At 37.2% G+C, this 19,738-nt stretch overlaps 1 protein-coding gene across 2 annotated transcripts in view; it reads left to right on the top strand.

The window, feature by feature from the left end:
* The window catches only part of SEPTIN7 (septin 7), a 65,224-nt gene extending 48,749 nt beyond the window's left edge, over positions 1-16,475 (top strand). The window contains exons 7-14 of one of the 2 annotated variants that reach the window (XM_040056090.2): positions 1,079-1,171; positions 2,393-2,489; positions 4,553-4,604; positions 5,517-5,642; positions 9,769-9,789; positions 12,034-12,169; positions 14,793-14,932; positions 15,459-16,475. In XM_040056090.2, coding sequence (XP_039912024.2) covers positions 1,079-1,171; positions 2,393-2,489; positions 4,553-4,604; positions 5,517-5,642; positions 9,769-9,789; positions 12,034-12,169; positions 14,793-14,932; positions 15,459-15,498 — 705 coding nt within the window. In that variant the 3' untranslated portion in view covers positions 15,499-16,475. The remainder of the gene's footprint in view (positions 1-1,078; positions 1,172-2,392; positions 2,490-4,552; positions 4,605-5,516; positions 5,643-9,768; positions 9,790-12,033; positions 12,170-14,792; positions 14,933-15,458) is intronic. The other variant, XM_040056107.2, reaches the window with a different exon arrangement.
* The last annotated feature ends 3,263 nt before the right edge of the window (positions 16,476-19,738 follow it).

Genomic DNA, 19,738 nt, shown 5'->3' with positions numbered 1-19,738 from the left:
TAGTTCTAGTTTAGAAGACACAAGAGTTCTGAAAATAGGGTGGCATTAAGAGGTGTTGTGTGTAAAACTCATGGTTTAATTAGATAAGATTAAAATTTAGATTACAAAATGAAAGGAAAAATGGTAGAACACAGAATATTTCTAAATACATATGCAGCTTTATCAATGAGTGGATGTTAAGTAGAGGAGACTTTCCCAAACCAAACTTTGAAAATAAGTCCTTGCATGATTTGGAAACTTAAATTCTCTTAAGACTGTAAACCCATGAGCCAGAAATATTCCCCAGGGCTCTGCAGTGCAGCTGTCAGCTAAATGGTCTAATATTTTTCCATCCTAAAATTCTGCAAAACTAATCTGCTTGTTTTGAAAAAAACTCATCAGACAAATAAAGCATCAAAACAGGACAGTCACTTTTTTGATGACGCTCTCAATTATTTTTAAATTTTCATTATTGCTTGCAAAGTTTTTCAACAGTACTGACTGCCACAGTTAGTCCATCAGTCACATGCTCTGTTAAAATAGGCAAGTGATCCTGCTTCAAGCAACTGCTGCTCAGGTATGCTAGAAACAGAAAAGAATAGGAGTGACAGCAGTGTAGCCATTGTGGGAACTCAAAGGGATAAAGTGTGTCTGCAGTTATCTATTCACGTATCTGTTTTTTTGAGGGACCCAATTATGAGACTGGTCTGACAGTTTGTTGTGTTAGGCTTTGCACCTAATCCTATGCAGGTAGAATTCCCATTAGAGTATGGGAATGAGTATGAGAAGGCAAACCTCGTTTGTCCTTTTATAGAAAACTGGTATTAATTTTTGCTGTCTTGCGTTGGTGGATAACATTTTGGTAGCTGGGAGACTCTAGCTCTGATTGTGTCTTCTCCTGGCTAAGGAGAGGTGGTTACATTATGAACCCCTTGGGGGTCACCTGAGGGTGTTAAACATGCAAGTTTTATGTTGTAGATTAAGTCAACTTAATCTAAAGGATTTAACTTATCTAACAAAAGGAGAATCAGACTGCAGTAAAAAAATCAGACTGTTTCAAAGTATGAAATCCTCAAACAAATAATAATTTTGTTTCTAGATAATGAAAGAAATCCAAGAACACAAAATTAAAATATATGAATTTCCAGAAACAGATGATGAAGAAGAAAATAAGATTGTTAAAAAGATAAAGGTAAATTAATTTTCTTTTGAAAAAGTGCTTATGGAAGGGCAAGGGGGTTGAGTTTGAAATGTGTTCTGTCTTTAATGAAGGGCCCACCAATGTTTAGAAGATAGAAATCAGATGTAAAACTATCCTGAGGGTCAGTGTTCCTTATCAGAAGCAATGAATGACATTAAGTCATCTAAATTCTTCAAAGGCTAAAATTCAGAATGAGAACACTAGATGACATGTTCATTAATGAACTCCTAAAGATCACTTTTAAAAATTCATCCGTATTTGACTTGTATTCACCCTTCACAGCCTAGCACTTTTTTTGTTGTTGTTTTGAGCTTTGAAGGAGGCAAGGGTTGTCTTTCAGACAGAGATATGCAGTGGCATGAAGTGTGTGCATTACAGCTAATAGCTCTCTGGCTGATTGATATACTGAAACCTTAATGGCGGTAAATGACTAAAGAAAATCAAAAGGACTGTCAGGCTGTTGAAAGGCTTTTTCTTAGTTTACTTATGTTTTCAATTTGTTCCTTCATGTTGGAGTCCATGTTGTGTATGTTTCTTGAGCCTTGCTTCTGTTTGTTCAGTAGCTATAACAGCTTGTAAGAGCTTTTAAATTTTTTTGTTACTGGGGAAATCTCCTGGGATCGATAAACACAAATAGGACAAAAAATGGAAGATATTCTGGGACTAAGCCTAGAGAAGAGCAGAATAAAAGCAAAGACAAAAATGAAAAATACTGAGCTTTGTACTCTGTCCCTTTCTGCCCCTTGAAGCTGCTCTTGGCTCCTTTGTAGCTTGTTACACTGGAGGCATTCTCAGTTCAGCTGAAAACAAGAACTTGACATAGTTCTTTGCCAAACCTTTGAAAACTGGGTACAAGATCCAGTCATAGTAACAGCCCCTGTAGCCAGTGGGTATATGACTTGGTAAATAATTGTGTAGTTGAGTAAATAAGAAATGGTTTGCTTCTTGCTTAGCTTACTAAGTAACAATAATATCTGTTCCTTAACTAGGTTTACAGAATCCAGCAGCATAAGGAATTCAGAAGGAATCTGTGTGTGTGTAGGTTATTAAACTGGGCAGAGGTCAATAAACATCACTATTCTGGCACTTTTGGCTTAGCTGCATTGCAGTGTTACAGCACTGACCTAGCTTACATCAAGTTGAAACATGGACATGCTTTCAGTATCTTTTGGCAGCAGATTTTGATTTTTAAAGTCATACTTTATCTTGTAGGACCGTTTACCTCTTGCTGTGGTAGGTAGTAATACGATCATTGAAGTCAATGGCAAGAGAGTTAGAGGAAGGCAGTACCCATGGGGTGTTGCAGAAGGTAAGGCTTTCTTGTGATTTTTTTTTTTTTAATCCATTTAAAACTTACTAGAAGTGAGTCTGTATTTGAAATGTTTGAAATGCTTGATTTGAATGGTCTTTGGTCTGGAAATTAATTGAATATGCCATTTTGTTATTCTGACAATACTGGAACAAGGTAAAGGTTTCGGCAACGTGTAGCTTTGCAAGCAGATTTCTGTTAAAGCGTCAGTAAGAAATTGTAAAATCTGTAATATTTATTGCAGGTAATGTTGTGACTTAAATTACAGTTGTTTTCTAGCTTTTTTACCTTAATTATCTTAATCTAAAAACTCTATTAAATTCTTATTTCTAGAGCATTCACTTTCTAAATATTAATTTGATCAGTTCAATTGTCATAAATGCAATTTTTCCCAAAACATCTGAGTCTAAGTACTAGGGTGTAGCAACAAAAGGGTACCTGGTAATAAATAGAGTACTTTTTAATATTTTTTAAAATTTTAAATTTTTAATTTTTTTTTTCCTTTGTTTAAAACTTACTTTCTACTGCTGTAGAGACTTGAAAATAACTGCATGTTCTTCTGGAAGCCATTTCTTGTGCTTTAATGCCATTCTTATATTTCAAATGCCACATGGCATGACTTGCACCATGCTCTGTGGTAAAGAAATCACTATTAGACTTGTTTTCCATGATCATTGAGTTTTTTCCTTTGGTGTGCATATATTGAATAAAGAGAAATTTTTTTTTTTCCTTCACTGTTTCTGCCTTCCAATGGTGATGGACTATAAATTGGATGCAGTGTAAAACCCCCAGCCAACAGGCACTGTATGGACCAATACTTTAGAAAAGAATGCTGTAACACTTTGAAGTGCATGTCTGGCAGGAAATGAGGTTTGGCAGAAAGTGAAAACCAGCTGCATCAGAGAAGATCAAGCTTTATTTCAGGCTCTTCTGTTGGCATTTGGAAATGTGCAAAATAGTGCTGCTTTTCTTTATTTTAAAACAAATTTCTGAAAAGTTTCATGTTCATGATTCTATGGCTTTTGGAAGGGAAAAGCTAGCCTGACTAAAAGGAACCTCTTGGAGTGGTTTTCAGTCTGTCAGCTAAGGACAGAGATGATGCTTTTTTGAGAGTATGACTTCATGTACCATCTGAGCGGAATTTACCATTCTTTGTAAAACCATGGAATAAAATAATGCGGGAGTATAGATACAAGAATGAGCACACAAAGTGGCATTGTTCTGCATTTTTCTATAGGATTCACTGAATTTACTTGGGCTATTTTAATTCCTTCATCCTATTTTTTTTTCGCTCCTTGCCATGAAAATGTCTGTCTTTACTTCAGAGGCATATTGGAACCTGCCCAATACCTTTCTTTTGTGCGTGCTAAGAGCTTTGTGTGTTGCCTTTTCTGTCTGTACATCAGGGAGTTCTGGAGTGTGCATTTTTCTCTAGTGTCATTTCATGATCTCACAGGGAAATGCCACTCATAGCATCAGCCTCTCCTACTTTAGTGGGGTGGTAGGCACGGTGGAATAGGTGGCATGTAATGCCAGCTGCCAGTTCTCTCTTGATATGTAGGTGGGTGCATCAAGTTCAGTACACAGCCTCCCTTTGCTTCATTAATAAAGAACTAAATCCATATTAAAATGAAGAATTCTGCAACTTACTGGGCAGGGACAAACAGGTTGAGTCTGTCTTTCAAAGGTTTTTGGATATAGTTGTATCTAGACTGAGGTCTGCACTTAGTGTCTGATCCTTACACAACTGTACTTGCAGGCAGCCAAAGGATCAAACACTTAGTTAAACTGGCAAAACTGTGCTTCTGTTGTGGTAGCTTATTCTGGTGCACTGACTCAGAGTACAGTTTGCCAGTATGGCTTAGGGGACCATAAGAACTCTGCTGGTAAGACGTATTAATATAGTTATGTTAATGCTTTCCTTCTGTTAACGCTCATGTTGTTCGAGTAAGGAAAAGGCTGTGGGAGTAATTTGTTGTTGGAATGAATGTAGATGGGTGACATCTTACCTCAGTGTAAGGCACAGATTTTGGTTGACAACAAAAGCTTACTTCTTCTTGCAGTTGAAAATGGTGAACACTGTGACTTCACAATTCTGAGGAACATGTTGATAAGGTAAGTAATTGACAGGTAATGTTTAAGTTTTCTGGTATGCCTGAGAGATTAGGAAGTCATATATTGGGGAAAAAAGAATTTGAGATCATGAATTCATATGAATTTCCTTCCTTTTAATTGTAAACAGTTACCTTACATTTTATGCTAACTTGTTTAACCACTTATTTAGCTTAGCAAGAAATGGTATTGGTAGTGAATTTTTTGTGATTACTTGTTCTATTACTTGTTACTAGTGCATAGGAACCTGAGTTATCTGTTAGTGCTGAATGTGTACTTAGTTGTAGGCATTTTCTAAAAACTTCAGCGCTGAAAATTTACCTAAAGCAAGACTGCCTGTGCTTTGTTGTGTTAAGTGCTGAGTCCTGTGTTTCCAGCAGTCCACTAGGTGACATCTGCTGTAAAAACTATTAGTTTGATTCCTAAGCTTTGCTTTTCTCCCAGCTGACAATGGAAAATTGTGAAAAGAAGTGAATGCTTTTAGCTTAGTCTTGAACTTAACGTTTAGCTTTTGTAGAATTAAAAGATAAAAACTAGGAAGTTTTGGCTTGTTGTTTCTTGCCTGACATGCTTTTTCTCACCTACTACAATAGTAACACACAGTTTTCTTATCTGCCTATCAAATACTTGCAAGTTTATCCACAGAACTCAAACTTGCCAAAGACTGGTCCTGTAAGTTAGTGTTTGGAATATTACAAGCTTTAGACAGTTTGATACAAAATAATCTGGTATTTCTGGGCCTTTGCTCTCTTGACAGCTCTGATTTAAATGGTAGAGTAACAACACTGTGGGGAATGGGACATTAATGGAGGGATATAGTTTAATTCAAGTCAATCTGCAAAATGAACAGGGACTGATTTTTCAGACAGTATTTTGTATTTGTGCACTAAGCTGATAAATTACACTTATTGACAGAACTCATATGCAGGACCTGAAGGATGTCACTAACAATGTACATTATGAGAACTACAGAAGCAGAAAACTGGCAGCTGTTACATACAACGGTGTTGACAACAACAAAAATAAAGGGCAGCTAACAAAGTAAGTTCCTGTTAAGGCTGTACTGCATTTTAATCTTTTTACTCTCCTTTTGTTTGGTTGACTGGTTTTGTGAATGTGTGGTGGTATTTTTGGTTTTGGGTTTTTTGGGGAGAGGTGGTGGTGGGTTTGTACGTAAATAGCCTTCAGTCAGTTGTCCCTTTGCTGTGTCTGAAACTATATGCCTCTGGTTTACTTGGAGTTTTTTCCTCTCTCACCAAGGATTACACTAGTTTCACTGAACATGTTAAATAATAGATGCAGTTTTGAAGAGAATTGGTGCATTTACTCAGAGTTTTGTTTCACTGGTACTGCAAAGTTTTTATGCATTAGTTTCTATTTTGGTTTATATGTTACTTGTGGAATTATTGGTTCTTCTGCGTGAATGATCGGGGATGTTTTTGAGAGGAATGGGTTAATACTTGTTTAGAAACTCTGAAAAAGCAGACCTGCTACGGTCATCTTTGACATACTGCTCTGGCTACTCATGTGGCTGCTTATCATGGCAGGGGAATTATTACAACATCATTATCTTTTGTGAGAGGCGAGTTGCAATGCAGTGTTTGGGGGCTTCTGTAGCTGTTTTTTCAAACTCCGATACGTCAATTTTATTACCTCTGACAAGAAGTTATTTGCCCACCTGATGAAGTTATTGAAAGATTTAAAAGTAGTCTCTACTGCTTTCTGAATTGTGTAATGCTATTTGAGAATAGCTACACTCAAATATCCTGCTCTGCATGTAGTAACTGCGTCAGCAGCAATTGGTGATTAAATAATTAATAGTTAACAGTGCTCTTATTTTGTACTGTATTTAAATACAAATTGCTCAATAAAAATACAGGGTACTATTCTTTTCAGCTAATGGTATGCAAATTTATAGCTGTTCTTCATGAAAAAAGATCCCTGAAATCAATTGGAAATACTTGCTGTTAGTATCCATATGACAGCTACAAAGCCATTTTTCACTAAAGAGATGTGTATTCTATACTCTCTTAATGCTTTAAAAGTTGAGAGGGAATGATTTAAGTGGATGTGATTTAGTTTCATCTAGTGTGAGTCTACATGAGACTTCCCTGCTCAGCACTGACAAAAATTGTAATGGTTTATGTCAGTTATAGCATCTCTTCAGAAGTGTACTTGCATTTAAGTAGAACTTCTAATGAGGTCTTAAAAATACTAGTTTTCAAATATATATCCATAACACTGTGGTTGCTTCTTCTCACTGTCACGTTTCTCCCATCATGTTATCCCTGACTCGTATCTGAAGGCTTCTGAGTGCACATAACAAATATGTCAGGTGGAAATGTAGCAATAGGAGTGCAGAAGAGAAAATTCTGCATTTTCTCCAGGACTTCTAACTTGCTGTTACTATGCTTTTTACTGTACTATTGTTTGCTATTACTGTACTGAAAAGTGAAAGTTTTTTCCCCATTGTTATTTGAGATAGGAAGTTGTTTACATTTTTCTCTGTGTGTTGTTAAATACTGGGGTTTCTTATATACCTTCCAAAATCTTAGTATGTTTTCCTTAGATTTTGGAAAATCTGAATTTTAGTGTCAACACTTTGACCATTTTCGTCTTGTGCCTGCTTAGATTTGTGTTAATCTGCACCTCATCTATGTAAGGACTGGTTATTCTGCATTCTTAAAAATAACGAGAGAGTGACTGTTTAAAGTTATTTTTTATTCCCATATTGCAGACACAATAAGATGTTATTTTATACAAAAATATATCTATGAGTAGATTTCAAAACTTTGTGACCTTCATGCACCCCTCCACCCCACTCAGTTTCTGCTAGCATTCCTGATACTTCTTTTTGAGCCAGAACCTACACTACGAATTACTTTGTTTTCTGAAGCATGCTCACTTTGCATCTCCTGTCACTTCAGATCACTTTGCTGTCCCACCTGAACGTTTCCAGGTGAATGTACCTTCTGGAACTATTTTTCCATTAGAAATCTGTTGCTTGGAACACTGCAGTACTGCAGCTCAGAGATTAATAAATACAATTGGTGCTCTTTTCTGTCAAGGTGGTTTTTTAATTTTTTTTTTTTCTTTTTTTGTTCAAGAGAATGAGTAAATAATTGCAGTTTGAGTCAGCCATCTGTAAGATGGCAAAGTCTATTGCAAACTTACAAAGACTATCTTAAACATTTTGGAAGAGTTTGTTCCTCAGAAGATAGGGTGACTTAATAAGTAAATACATGAAATTCTTGAATGTATGTGCTGGTTATGAAGCAGCTGATGCTATTTTTCTGTTTTTACTTTAACCATATGTTGAGTTGCAGCTTTTTTTTTTTTTTTTTTTTTTTTTGTTTTTTTTGTTTTTTTTTTATTTTTTTTTTATTTTTCCAAAAACTTTAACATGCTTTGTGGCTTCAGTGTGTTTTTTTTAACTTAGGGGTTTTTAATCTAGTATAGTTGAAGCGGCATAGAAGGAATCTTCGTAATAGCCATGCGCCTCCTGGAAACTGAGGGGGAGGATCAGATATTAACAGTGCCTCCCCTTAGGAATTTTATGCTTCCCTGCTAGCCTTTTTGAAAGAAGTGTGTGTCTCAAATTGGGGCAATATTGGTTCTTGCATGGGAGACAGATCCTCTATCTGTGTGAGAATGGAGACGTGCTCTGATGCTGTCTGGTGGTATTACAAGCATATGGTTAAAGACAGATGGAATAGACCCCCTGGCTCTGGAAACTCCTAAGCTGCTGATTTTTGAGAGACTGGGAGAGCAGACGTACCAGGAGACATGCAGTGGTGCTTGTACTTTTCCAAAAGGATCTCCTGCTGGCAGCTGTTGGAGGCAGGATTGACCTTTTGTACCTTTAAAACAGCTGTATTTTTATGATCCTAGCAGATCTCCGTTTTTCATGCAGCTGTTAACATATTTCTTTAGACAAAAATACTGATGTGAAAACAAACGAAAGTATGTGCTACAAGTTTTAACAATACTGTGCAGATGGATTGAAACATTTTTCTGTCCAGTTAATAATCTTAACTCTGATTTGCCTCCTTTGATTTGGTGAAACTTGAGATTGTTCTGTATGTAACTTGTTAACTTAGGAGCAATCCAAAGCATGTATTTTCCATGGTTATGGAGCTTTTTTTTTTGTATTTTAGGTTCAGTCTGATTTTTCAAATTTTGAGTATCATCCTAACCATTAAAAAAAAATACAATGTCAAGTTAGTCTTCACATATGTAGGTAGCTTGTCTCTTTAAATTGTGTGGTAATTGTAATTTCACGTTTGCTATGTGAGAAAAGAAAATTGGCATTTGCTCTGAAATTCAGAAGTTGTAATTTGAGAAGTCCTTTTGGTTTGCTATATGAAGCTGCTATCTTCAATGAATTTAAAAGTAAAATCTTACTTTTATTGAAAGTCTTATCGTACGACATAAAGATGGGTGCTGTCCGTCATCAATTCAGGGTAACAAAATATACGATGCTCGAGTCCCTGTGACTGCTAATCCTGGCCCACTTCCAGCCCCTTTTGCCTGTATTCTTGGCGGGTTCTGTGGAGCGGCTGATGTGCCGTGAAGCCCCTGTGAGAGGATGGTGAGACCAGAGCTTGTTTCCAGCCCGTTTTTCGTTGGGCCAGGCACACTGGGTGCAGCATCCCGGTGCCCGCGGAGGTGACGCTGCAGCCGAGCCGCCGCTGAGATCTCTGCTGGCCGTGGGAGCCGAGTGCTCCTCCTGCGGCAAAAGGACATTGCCGGGCCTTCGATACGCTGCCCTCTGCTAGCTGACAGATTCTAAACGAGGAGATAAGCCTCCAGGTGGCATTGGTTTCTGAAAACTTGTTTAGAGCAAGCGGTGGCTCATGTCGCTAAAATACTTTAGATCTTTTAAAAAGCGTAGGTGTTGTAGGAAAACTATTCCTGAAAGCATCTGCACATCAAACCTGTGTTAATATTGACATGACGGTAGTGATCAACTAACTGAATTTGAAATAAATATAACAAGCTTTAACTAACAATTTTTCCTTTGAGTGTGAAAAATTTGCTTTTGGGGAGCACATAATTAGCTTTAGGAATCTAATAATACTGGATTTACTTTTTTAATTATTGCTTTTTGGTTTTGTGGTTTTATTTAAGCATGCTAAGCTAAGCCTCTGTATTTTTTGTTTTTTAGATTTGACACAGTTGAAGGCATGTAAGTGGTCATTTAAATTTTTCCAAAAAACTTACGGCAAAAATTCTATAAACACAAAAAGGATTTCACTGTTTGATGTTTCAAATTTAAAACAGTTTCCTGGTATCCCACTCTTGGCATTGTTTTTTCCACTAGCAGTTCGTTTGTTTTTTTTTTCTTTTTTCCTAAAGCTATGCTACTGTAAACTTTAGGAATTTATAAATGCTTACAGTGATAAATACCTCTGTAAAACCCCATCCTCTTTAGAAACCTTTTGGCTAAGATTCAAGTCAAATTTGGTCAAATTTCAAAAATCAGTAGAAGTGCATAAACTATGGAATTCCCCCAAGTTTCTATCCATAGCTCAGTCATCTTTATATAGATGCTAATAAAGAATTAGTGGAATTTTTATCCTTGCCTGTAAATTTACAATTCTTCATTGAATTGGGAATTTAGTAACTTTAATAATTTTTGACCATGATTTTATTTTATTACCTGCTTTCAGAGGTTCTACTTTGCACATTTCTAGAACAAATTTTAATTTTTGCAGAATAACTTAGAGGACTGTTATTAGAGCACATGTCCTCTGAAATCAGTTAAACGTTTTACATCTTTGTTTAGTGGTTTGTGGCTTTTTTTCCCTTCAGCTCTTTTTTTTTTCTTTTTTTGTGTGTGTGTTTGTGTAAATCCCTTGTATAATTGTGTCTTGAAACACAGTGATGTGCTTTTACCTGTGTCACATACTTAGGGCCTAGTAAAACCAGTTGTGACCTATGTTGTAAAGCTCTCGGCTGTAAATGCTCGCTGATCAGTTAATCAGATTTTCTGTGCAGACTGATTTTTACCACTTTCTCAAATACAGCTTACATGACATCCCCATTGGATTATTAAATTTTCAATCAAAGGACAGTTCTGCACCACTTTCAAGTTAAAATTGCAGCAGTGATTCCTTGATATTTATTCTACTTTGTAGATTAATTTTGGAAGAGCGGATGCATTTGAGAACTTTACATCTCTAGAAGAAAAGGTCTTTTGACAGCTGCTTAGCTTCCACAAGTATTGCTACTCACCTCTTCTTTCACTTCCTTAATATTTTTGTGCATTGTTGTACCTCACCTATGTTTAACCATTAATTTTTTCCTTGTAGAAGATTGCTAGTAGTTGGCCTTTTGAAGAACTAAAGTAAAAATTAATCTGCAGATCAGTTTCAGTTCTGTATATTATACAGCATTTTATTCACAAGTCCAAGCGTTGCAGCTATTGATTCCGATTCAGTTCAATATATACATTGGATATCCTCTGCTGATTGATTGTAACGATTCCAAATATAACCAGTTCTTAATTTTTGCCAATACAATAGTTAAAACTTTGCCCTTTTAAGCCATAGATACTCAAAACTGAAACAAGAGGCCAGTGATTTGGTTTGATTGCTCTTTGTGGAACAGGAAAGTTCTTAACAAAACTCCGTGGCAGTCATCACTAGATCTCAGTCATCCTGTTTTATTAGATATTTACAGTGAAACTTATTATTTAAAACACATATCACCTTAACATGGATAGTAGGCTTATACAGCTTTGAAAATTAAGTACAATCCAGGAAAATATACCATAAAGTATATGGAAAAATTAAAAATAATGTACATTATTTTTATGCATTATGCTTATTTATAGCTTTCTAAAGGAAAGCCTTCTGACTAACACTTTGAGATACTGATATTCAGTTGCCCAAACCCTTTTTTCTAAGCTGATCTCTCTAAAACTATGACCAGAGCATTCAACGCAGTTGTTAAATGTCTCTTGGGCTGACTTGGGAACAATGAAGATTTAGAATGAAAATAGGACTTCAGTCTGCAGTGCTCCTAATTTTCTAATGTCCATTAATTTTTTATATATATTTGAATTATGGGGAAGAAAAAGATGCCTGAAGATCACTTGGAAGGTGCTAATTTTCTTTTCCTTGTTATAACATTGATTTCCTCTCTTCCCATGACCAGGTGGTTCTACAGATAGAAAGTCAAGAGTTTCTGTTAACCTAAATGTAGTGTAAATCACTTGTGGGGGAGGAAAAGACATTGTATGAAATACCATTTTGAGTAAAGCTCAGTTAATATAATAATGCAAATTGACTTGAAGCTAGCAGTGCCTACAGCGATGTGTTTATCTTACTGCTTCAGCATTTTTATCTTGCCTTTTCCAGATGCCCTAATGCAACAGACAGGGAAAAAAGTTTTTACTAGCTAACTGCTTCTTCTGGATTTATGGCAGGAGCCCGTTGGCACAGATGGAGGAGGAAAGGAGGGAGCATGTAGCCAAAATGAAAAAAATGGAAATGGAAATGGAACAAGTGTTTGAGATGAAAGTCAAAGAAAAAGTTCAGAAACTGAAGGACTCTGAAGCTGAGGTAATCAAAATGTTTTAAACACCGATATAACTTGGGGCTGAACAAGTGTAGACATGGGACTTTTTGCCAAGACTTTGCAACATAATTGATTGCATAGTTGGTTTGTATGTGTCAAGACAACACCATTCTTATTTCTCAGCTTGTTGCTGTTACTGCAATAGTATAGGCCTAAACTTAAAATGTAATTTTAATGTAATTAAATTTTAATGTAATGTAATTAAAATGTGTTTTATTTTCAGTCATAGCATGTCAAAATACTCCTTAACTTCCTTACCTTCTTCTTCTTCCTTTTCTTTCGAATATTTTGTTCTTATTTTTTCATGTGATTTTAAAGGTTCTTGAGACTTTCATGGCTTACATAAGCTAATGCAATAATAATAATCATTTGTTGCGTGTATTGCAAAAGCATTTTAGGAATTTGACACAATGCCTATAGGACATCACTTAAATGAGGATTACTAGGCTAAGGAGTCAGGGATTTGCTTTTGTCAGTGTTCTGGTATCATTTGAACAAATTTTATGGATACTTAAGTCAAATTCCTGTTATCTCCAGGTGAAGTCCTTGCAGTGAATCTGGTTTTTTACAGGCTTCAAGGGGCTCTGAAAGTGATTTTTTTTTAAGGGACTATTATAATTAGAAGTTTAAGTAAAACTTCCTAAGTAAAAGTAAAAAATTAAGTAATTTTTTAAGTTTTGGGAAAGCAGTTTCTCACAAGAAGCCTAATAGAGAAGTTCAGAACTGTCAAAGTTCCTAAAAAAGGTTTGTCTCCAAATTGGAAGAAAAATGAGGAAACTTGGAAGCGTAGTTGAAATGCTTGGCAGCCTAGGCACTGTAAGAGGTGCCAAGGCATACTGGCATACTGGATTAGAGGAAAAAAAATCAATCTAGATTTTTTTTTTTTTTTTTTTTTTTTTTTTTTTTTTTTTTTTTTTTTTTTGAGAACTGAATAGACATAGAAAGATACACCAGTCAGCATTTTGAGGATTTTAAAGCTATATGTTTTATCTGGATCATGGGGTTTGTAGCCACCTGATTTATCCTTTCTTCAATTTCCATCTTGAATCTTTTTGAACCCTTTTATACTTCTGGCCTCCACATTCTCTTTGTTATGTGAAAAACAAAAATATTTCTAGTTTTCATGTACTGTCTCATGACTTTTTGACTGAGTGTATCTTGTCATACCAGTTTTTTATGTTCATGCAATTCATTCTTCTTTTTTCTTCACCATTCAAGGCTTTGTAAACTCCTGTTGTCTTTGTCTAAATGTAGTAAAGTAGGCAACAGACAGTGCGGTGTAAAAATGTGTAAAAGGGAATAGATTTTCAAGGGTTTGTGTAAAACAGGCTCTTGCAAGAGACAAGGAAAGAGGAAGTTTTATATCGCTTTCTCTGAAGTCTGGACATCAGGGAGGTGATTCTGCCCCTCTGCTCTGCTCTGCTGAGACCCCACCTGCAGTGCTGCATCCAGCTCTGGGGTCCCAGCACAGGAAGGACATGGACCTGTTGGAGCAAGTCCACAGGAGGCCACCAAGACAGAGGGAGGGATGGAGCACTTCACTCTTGTGTGCGTGAAGGCTGAGAGAACTGGAGCTGCTTAGTCTGGAAAAGACGAGGCTTTGTGGTGGCCTAATTGTGGCCTTCCAATATTGAAGGGACCCAATAAGAAAGATGGAGAGGGGCTATTTACAGGGATGTGGAATGACAGGACAGGGGGAAGGGCTCTGAACAGAAAGTAAGTAGGTTTATATCAGATAATATAAATTCTCCTATTTAGGAGAAATTTCTTTATTATTTAGGAGAAAGTTCTTTATTATGAGTGTGGTGAGGCACTGGAACAGGTTGTCCAGAGAAGTTGTGCGTATCCCAACCCTGGACATGTTCACGGTTGAGCATCGGGGTCCCTGCCCTTGGCAGGAGGATTGGAATTAAATGATCTTTAAGGTCCCTTCCCACCCAAAGCATTCTATGATTTAGCTTCGTTCAAAAAAGCATTACACCACACAAAAGGAATCACTTCTCCTGACAAGAGTTTTCCATACTCGCATACAACACATTTGATTGTCAGTCTGTCCCATCAACTTGCAGAAGAGAATTCTTACTCTGTTTTGGAATGTAGACAATTTGCTTCCTCAATAATACTAATTCATTTAATTAGTGAATAAATTAATCCACTTAATTTTTTTTTCCAAATAGATCTTCAATGTAGTTAATGCTATAGGATGAAATCAATATTTCTTTTTCACCCCAAAGTCAAAGATGCTGCTCTTTTATACATTAGTGATTTTCAGATGCTCTGCAACTTGCTGCCTAATGTCTGCATCAAATACCAAAGTATTTTTTCATTTCCTTTTATTTGCCAAACGTAGCTGCTTACAAATCCTGTTTGTAAATCGGGCAATATTTGGGGTATTTTCTGTTAACTGTAAAATGAAGCTATGAGATTGATAACCTTTTGGTTTCTGTTACTGACGATACACTTTTTAGTCTGAGCTGCCTTCTCTGAAGAAAAATAGAATACACAATTTTGTTGCATTAGTAAGTTTAGTTGCTGATGTTTGTTAGTACAGTTCCAAAAGTTGCTGTCTTGTCTTCACCTGCTGACTCTGTTCATAATCTTCTACAGCTGCAGCGACGCCATGAGCAAATGAAAAAGAATTTGGAGGCACAACACAAAGAATTGGAGGAGAAGCGTCGTCAGTTTGAGGATGAGAAAGCGAACTGGGAGGCTCAACAACGTATTTTGGAACAACAGAATTCTTCCAGGTAAATTGGAGACTTGTCTTGCATTTCAAAATAAAAGTTCTGTAGCTTTCTGCTCAAAGGCAGTTTCTGAGACAGTAATGGTCCATCCATGGTCATTGACCACTACGGAGATGTCACTTAAAAGCCAAGAAAAGTCTTGAACTACTTTTAGTTACAAATGACCGTATTTCAGCAATAGTGAGAAGATGATCAGCTTCTAAATCAGATTTTAGCCTGCCAAAAAACATGGTACCCACACATAAGTATATCTGCGTGAAAAAATAAACGTTTATATTGATGGATTGCATTCTGGGGGTTGAAGAATTATAACTTTGAGAATTAAAATGTTTAATTCCCCATGTCCTTTGGAGGGGAAATCTGATGATAACTGCATTGTACAAGTACTGTGTACTTAGTAAGTTTCATCCATTGTTTTGTAACCAGGAAAGCCGTATTAAAATGACTTTTTAAAAAGGTATATATAATTTCTTTTAAAAATCAAAACATGTATGCATTATTTAACATTTTTTTTTTAATGTCATTTTAGAACCTTGGAAAAGAATAAGAAGAAAGGGAAGATATTTTAAATGCATCATTTTGACCACCAGTTATGTATTAGTTGCCAATATGCCAGCCTGGACATCAGTGTTTGTTGGATCCGTTTGACCAATTTTGCACCAGTCGTATCCATAGTAATGGATTTAACAGCATGACAAATTTCTGTTAATTTTGATGGAGAATGAGATGCCTTGAATTGTCTAGGGTGTTGTGTACTTGGAAAAATAACAGCTCTAAGTACCTTTTTTCATTCTTTTTTTTAAAACAGGTGTCATTTTAATGCAAAAGAAAACATTTTACTGTTGTACAATCATGTTCTGGTGGTTTGACGGTTTACAGGATATCAAAAAATGCAGGACTCTAGACGGTTTTTAGTAAGGATAAATTGCCATAATATGATGCAAACAATGCTTCTCTATTATTATAATACAAGAATTCCATTCAGTGCAGCATATACAATAATGTAATTTAGTCTAACACAGTTGACCCTATTTTTGACACTTCCATTGTTTAAATGGACACATGGAAAAACAAAAGTTGTAAGCTTACAGTGCACCTAAGCTTTTTATAACAACCCTTTTATGTTTTGGATTCTTTAAATATATGCTATTCTCATTTAGTAACTTCTTTAGCCAGAAGGATCTCATTACTGCTTCATTTTTTGTAATAACATTTAATTTAGATACTTTTCCATATATTGGCCCTCCTAAATAGAATATAGCTTCTTTCATATGGTAGGAACCAGTGAGTAAATCTTTCCTTTAACTCCCTTTTTACGTTTTATGGTAAGTAGCAGGAAAACTCATTTATAGGTCATTTCTAGGCAAAATTGTGGAGTTAACTACCAACCTGTTTCTACCTGTGTGCAGTCTTTATTTTACTAGAAATGGGAATATGGCCTCAAGAAAAACATCACCATTTTGCATTTAGCTGTATTCATATACTGCATTTCTGTATTTTTGTTTGTATTGTAAAAAGTTACATAATAAACAATGTTGTGATGTAACATGCTGCTGTGTCAGGAATTGTAATGGAGTTGAACAGCTGACTACTTCTCTGGAAATGTGTGAACTTCCTCTCCAACTGACCTGTGTCTTTGATTCATCTGAGGAATCAGTTTAAGGTGTAGAAGACCCCATTTCCATGGCCATGCTCTGAATTGGCTAAACAAGGATCTTTCTGTCGTGCCCAGGAGAGGGCACCAAGTGCCTGCACACCCGGTGCTGTGTGTCACCAGCTCCCCTTCCGGCAGTCCTGCTTTTCTTGCTGTTCTTACTGCCTTCTGCAAGCTTCTAGGAGGATCTGGTGGATGGATGGGAAACAGCACACTTGTAAGTTGTTAAAAATTGATGGGGATCTCTTATGTCTATTTGCTTATGGAATAATTAAGATTATCTAATTTTTTTGCAGATGGTCCCTGTGCTATCCCTGTTGTGACTGTGTTTCTGTTCATTTTTCTTTTACATGAGTTATGATTACAGAAATATGATTTATTCAGCTAGCTTCTCAAAGAAACTGCATTTTCAGTAGTCTGCATAAAGGCCTCCTTGTAACTCATTTCAAGTATTATGCCTGTCTCTTTTTCAGAGAAGACACTGAGTATCAGTAAGTGGACATTGCTTTCCCTTGCAAGTAAATAGAATTGCAAAATCTGGTCTGTGATCCATCTCAGAGGATGTACACTGCCTGCATCTGCCCCTCAAGTTCCAGTTTAATTCAATAAGTTGAATATTTTAATAACCAGGTAATAGTTACCATCTAGGACAGAATTCTGAACAGCTTTTTGAAACTGAGGAAGCACTCTGTGTGGATATATGCTGGTCCTTTAACATCCCCATTTGCTCTGAAATAGAGATGTCATTTATCAGGAAACTTGGTTTCACTATGCTTGTCTTCACTCTCCCCATTGTTACTCTCTAGCCTTTCACACACATTCAGGATGATCAGAAACTTGTATAAGCTCATTAGATTTTTTGTATTAATCATGGAATGGTTTGGGTTGGAATGGTTCTTTCAGCCCCCACATCATGGATGGGGACACCTTCCATGAGACCAGGTTGCTTCAAAGCCCCATCCAGCCTGGCCTTGAACACTGCCAGGGATGGAGCATCCACAGCTTCTCTGGGCAATATAATCTACCACACGGTTTGCATTTGGGTAAAAATTCAGAGCATGTGTTCGGAGTTCTCTTCTGAAACAGAGCGTTGCTCTTTTGGGGAAGACTTCTGTTTCCTCAACTTTTTTTTAAATGCTTTGGCTTTTCATGGTGAGTTTGGGCTGCACCAGGGCTTTTGTATTAAAAAAGTAAAATTGAGAATGATGTGTGAACCTCTGCAATACAGTAGCTGTGTAGTACAAAATCTGTAAGCTAATGAAGCACTATGAGACAACCCAGGTTTGTATTTTTTTTTCTTCCACCAAATAAAACATAATTTAAATGTGTTATTTCTGCAAAGCCAGAACTCCTTTTATATGCTAATATTTGGGTACTAAAATTTCCCTGAATTAGTGTCACAACTCTGAGCACATGCAGGAGAGGTTTTGCGGTGTGTATGCTGATCGGTCAGAAACCTGTTGCATCCAGGTGTCACTGGATAGTACTGGACTAGTCTCCTGTTATTTTAAGGTGTGCAGGGGAACACCACCTGCTCTGCAGAGGCGCAGAACAAGAGCTGGTAAGGAGCAATTCTGTGCATCTGCTGGGCATTGCTGATCAGGAGTTGCTTCAATAACATAGTCCCAGGTCGCTGTGGGGCTCGAGATTTTGCTCCTTTCGTATGAGAATGAAGATCTCCATTCAGCTTAGTGTATGTTCTGTGAAAGAGGCAGTGAGGGAGAGAAAATAATCCTGCTCCTGCTAAGCATGGCACTGCAAACAGCCCTGTTGAATGTACAATTGCACTTAAATATGGGTGGTAGGTGTATTTCGTTTTAGATAGAGATAGGTATGAAAATGCATCTCTATTTTTATATATGAAGCTAATAAAGACTGAAAAACTGCTATAAAATAGATTCCCATGCTGGGTAGCTTATCTGGCTGACCACAATGGAAGTTCAGCATCCTGAGTATCAGGATGCTGAACTTGCTGCTTCCAGCAGGAAAGTTTTGAGGGAGTGATATAGTTCTTTTGGCTTTCACTTCAATTTTCCCATTTAATAGGCAGTGAGTTGCTGATGCCCTGACTCGTTGAAAGGCTACCTGCCTGACCTCTTTGGTTCAGATGGTACTGTATCACCAGAGTACTCTTGTAGTCAATCCGCCAAAACGATTCCTCAATTGGGCACCTCAGGGAATGAAGCAAATCTCCACTTCTTCATCATTTCCACAGTAAGCGTAAGAGATTCTTAATTGTTTGGGGATTGCTTTTGTCTTCATTGATTCAAGAAAGCCCTGGGTCTGATTTAAATATAAATGGCTTTAAATAATGCTTTTAAAGGTTTCAATGCAGATAAATCAATGTGGAAGTCAGGAGCTGGGCTGGATCACTGGTTCATGCTTTGACAATGAGCAGAAAGCGTAGCTGAAGTTGTGGAGCAAGCCAATACATCTTCTGCTTGTGCAGTATTGTCAGGCCAATTTGTCTGTGGGTAGTGAGGGCAGGCTGTGTTAGTGCCCAAGGTAAGGATGTACTTTTCCCTGCAGATTACCTGATGAGGTTGCTTTTGCACACAGTTCTTGGGTTTCCAACCCCTAACGTTTACAAGCCTCTCTCAATCTAGTTCTCCACTGCCAACATTTGTTTCCTGACCTTATGTTGTTTAAGGCTCAGCAAAGGTAGTTGCTCCCTTCTCCACAACCCACACCTGCCTCATCCCACATTCTGGTGAGTATCCTGTTCTGCTGGGTGGCTGGTGGTTTGGTGGCTAACCATCAGAATAGCCTGTTTCTCACACCAAGTTCTGCTGTGCCTGAAAATGGGCTGCCAGCACCTTCAGGGATGGAGCACTTCTGGAGCTTTGTTCTGTGCTGTGGGTTTGCCTACCCCTGCCTTCCTGTTGCCACATGGTTACTTCTCCCAGGAACTACTCAGCTTGTTCCTCTTGGCAGCTTCCCTTGCTTCTAACTAGTCACAGGTGTTCAGCATTAGAAGTGTGTATTAAATCCTGTAAAAATGGCACAGGTCACCTCCAGGGGGTGCCAGTGGGATTCCTCCCCCACACATGGATCCAAACATGGTCTGGTGCTGGAAAAAAGCACTGTTCCCATCCTCTTGCCTTGATGGAGGTTATTGGCTGTCTTTGACTCTGGGCAAGAGAAGAGGGCCAGTG

This window comes from Hirundo rustica, chromosome 1, assembly GCF_015227805.2.
Source record: "Hirundo rustica isolate bHirRus1 chromosome 1, bHirRus1.pri.v3, whole genome shotgun sequence".
Lineage (NCBI taxonomy): Eukaryota > Metazoa > Chordata > Aves > Passeriformes > Hirundinidae > Hirundo > Hirundo rustica.
Note: the sequence above shows the minus strand (reverse complement) of the source record. Positions and strands in the feature narration are given on the sequence as shown.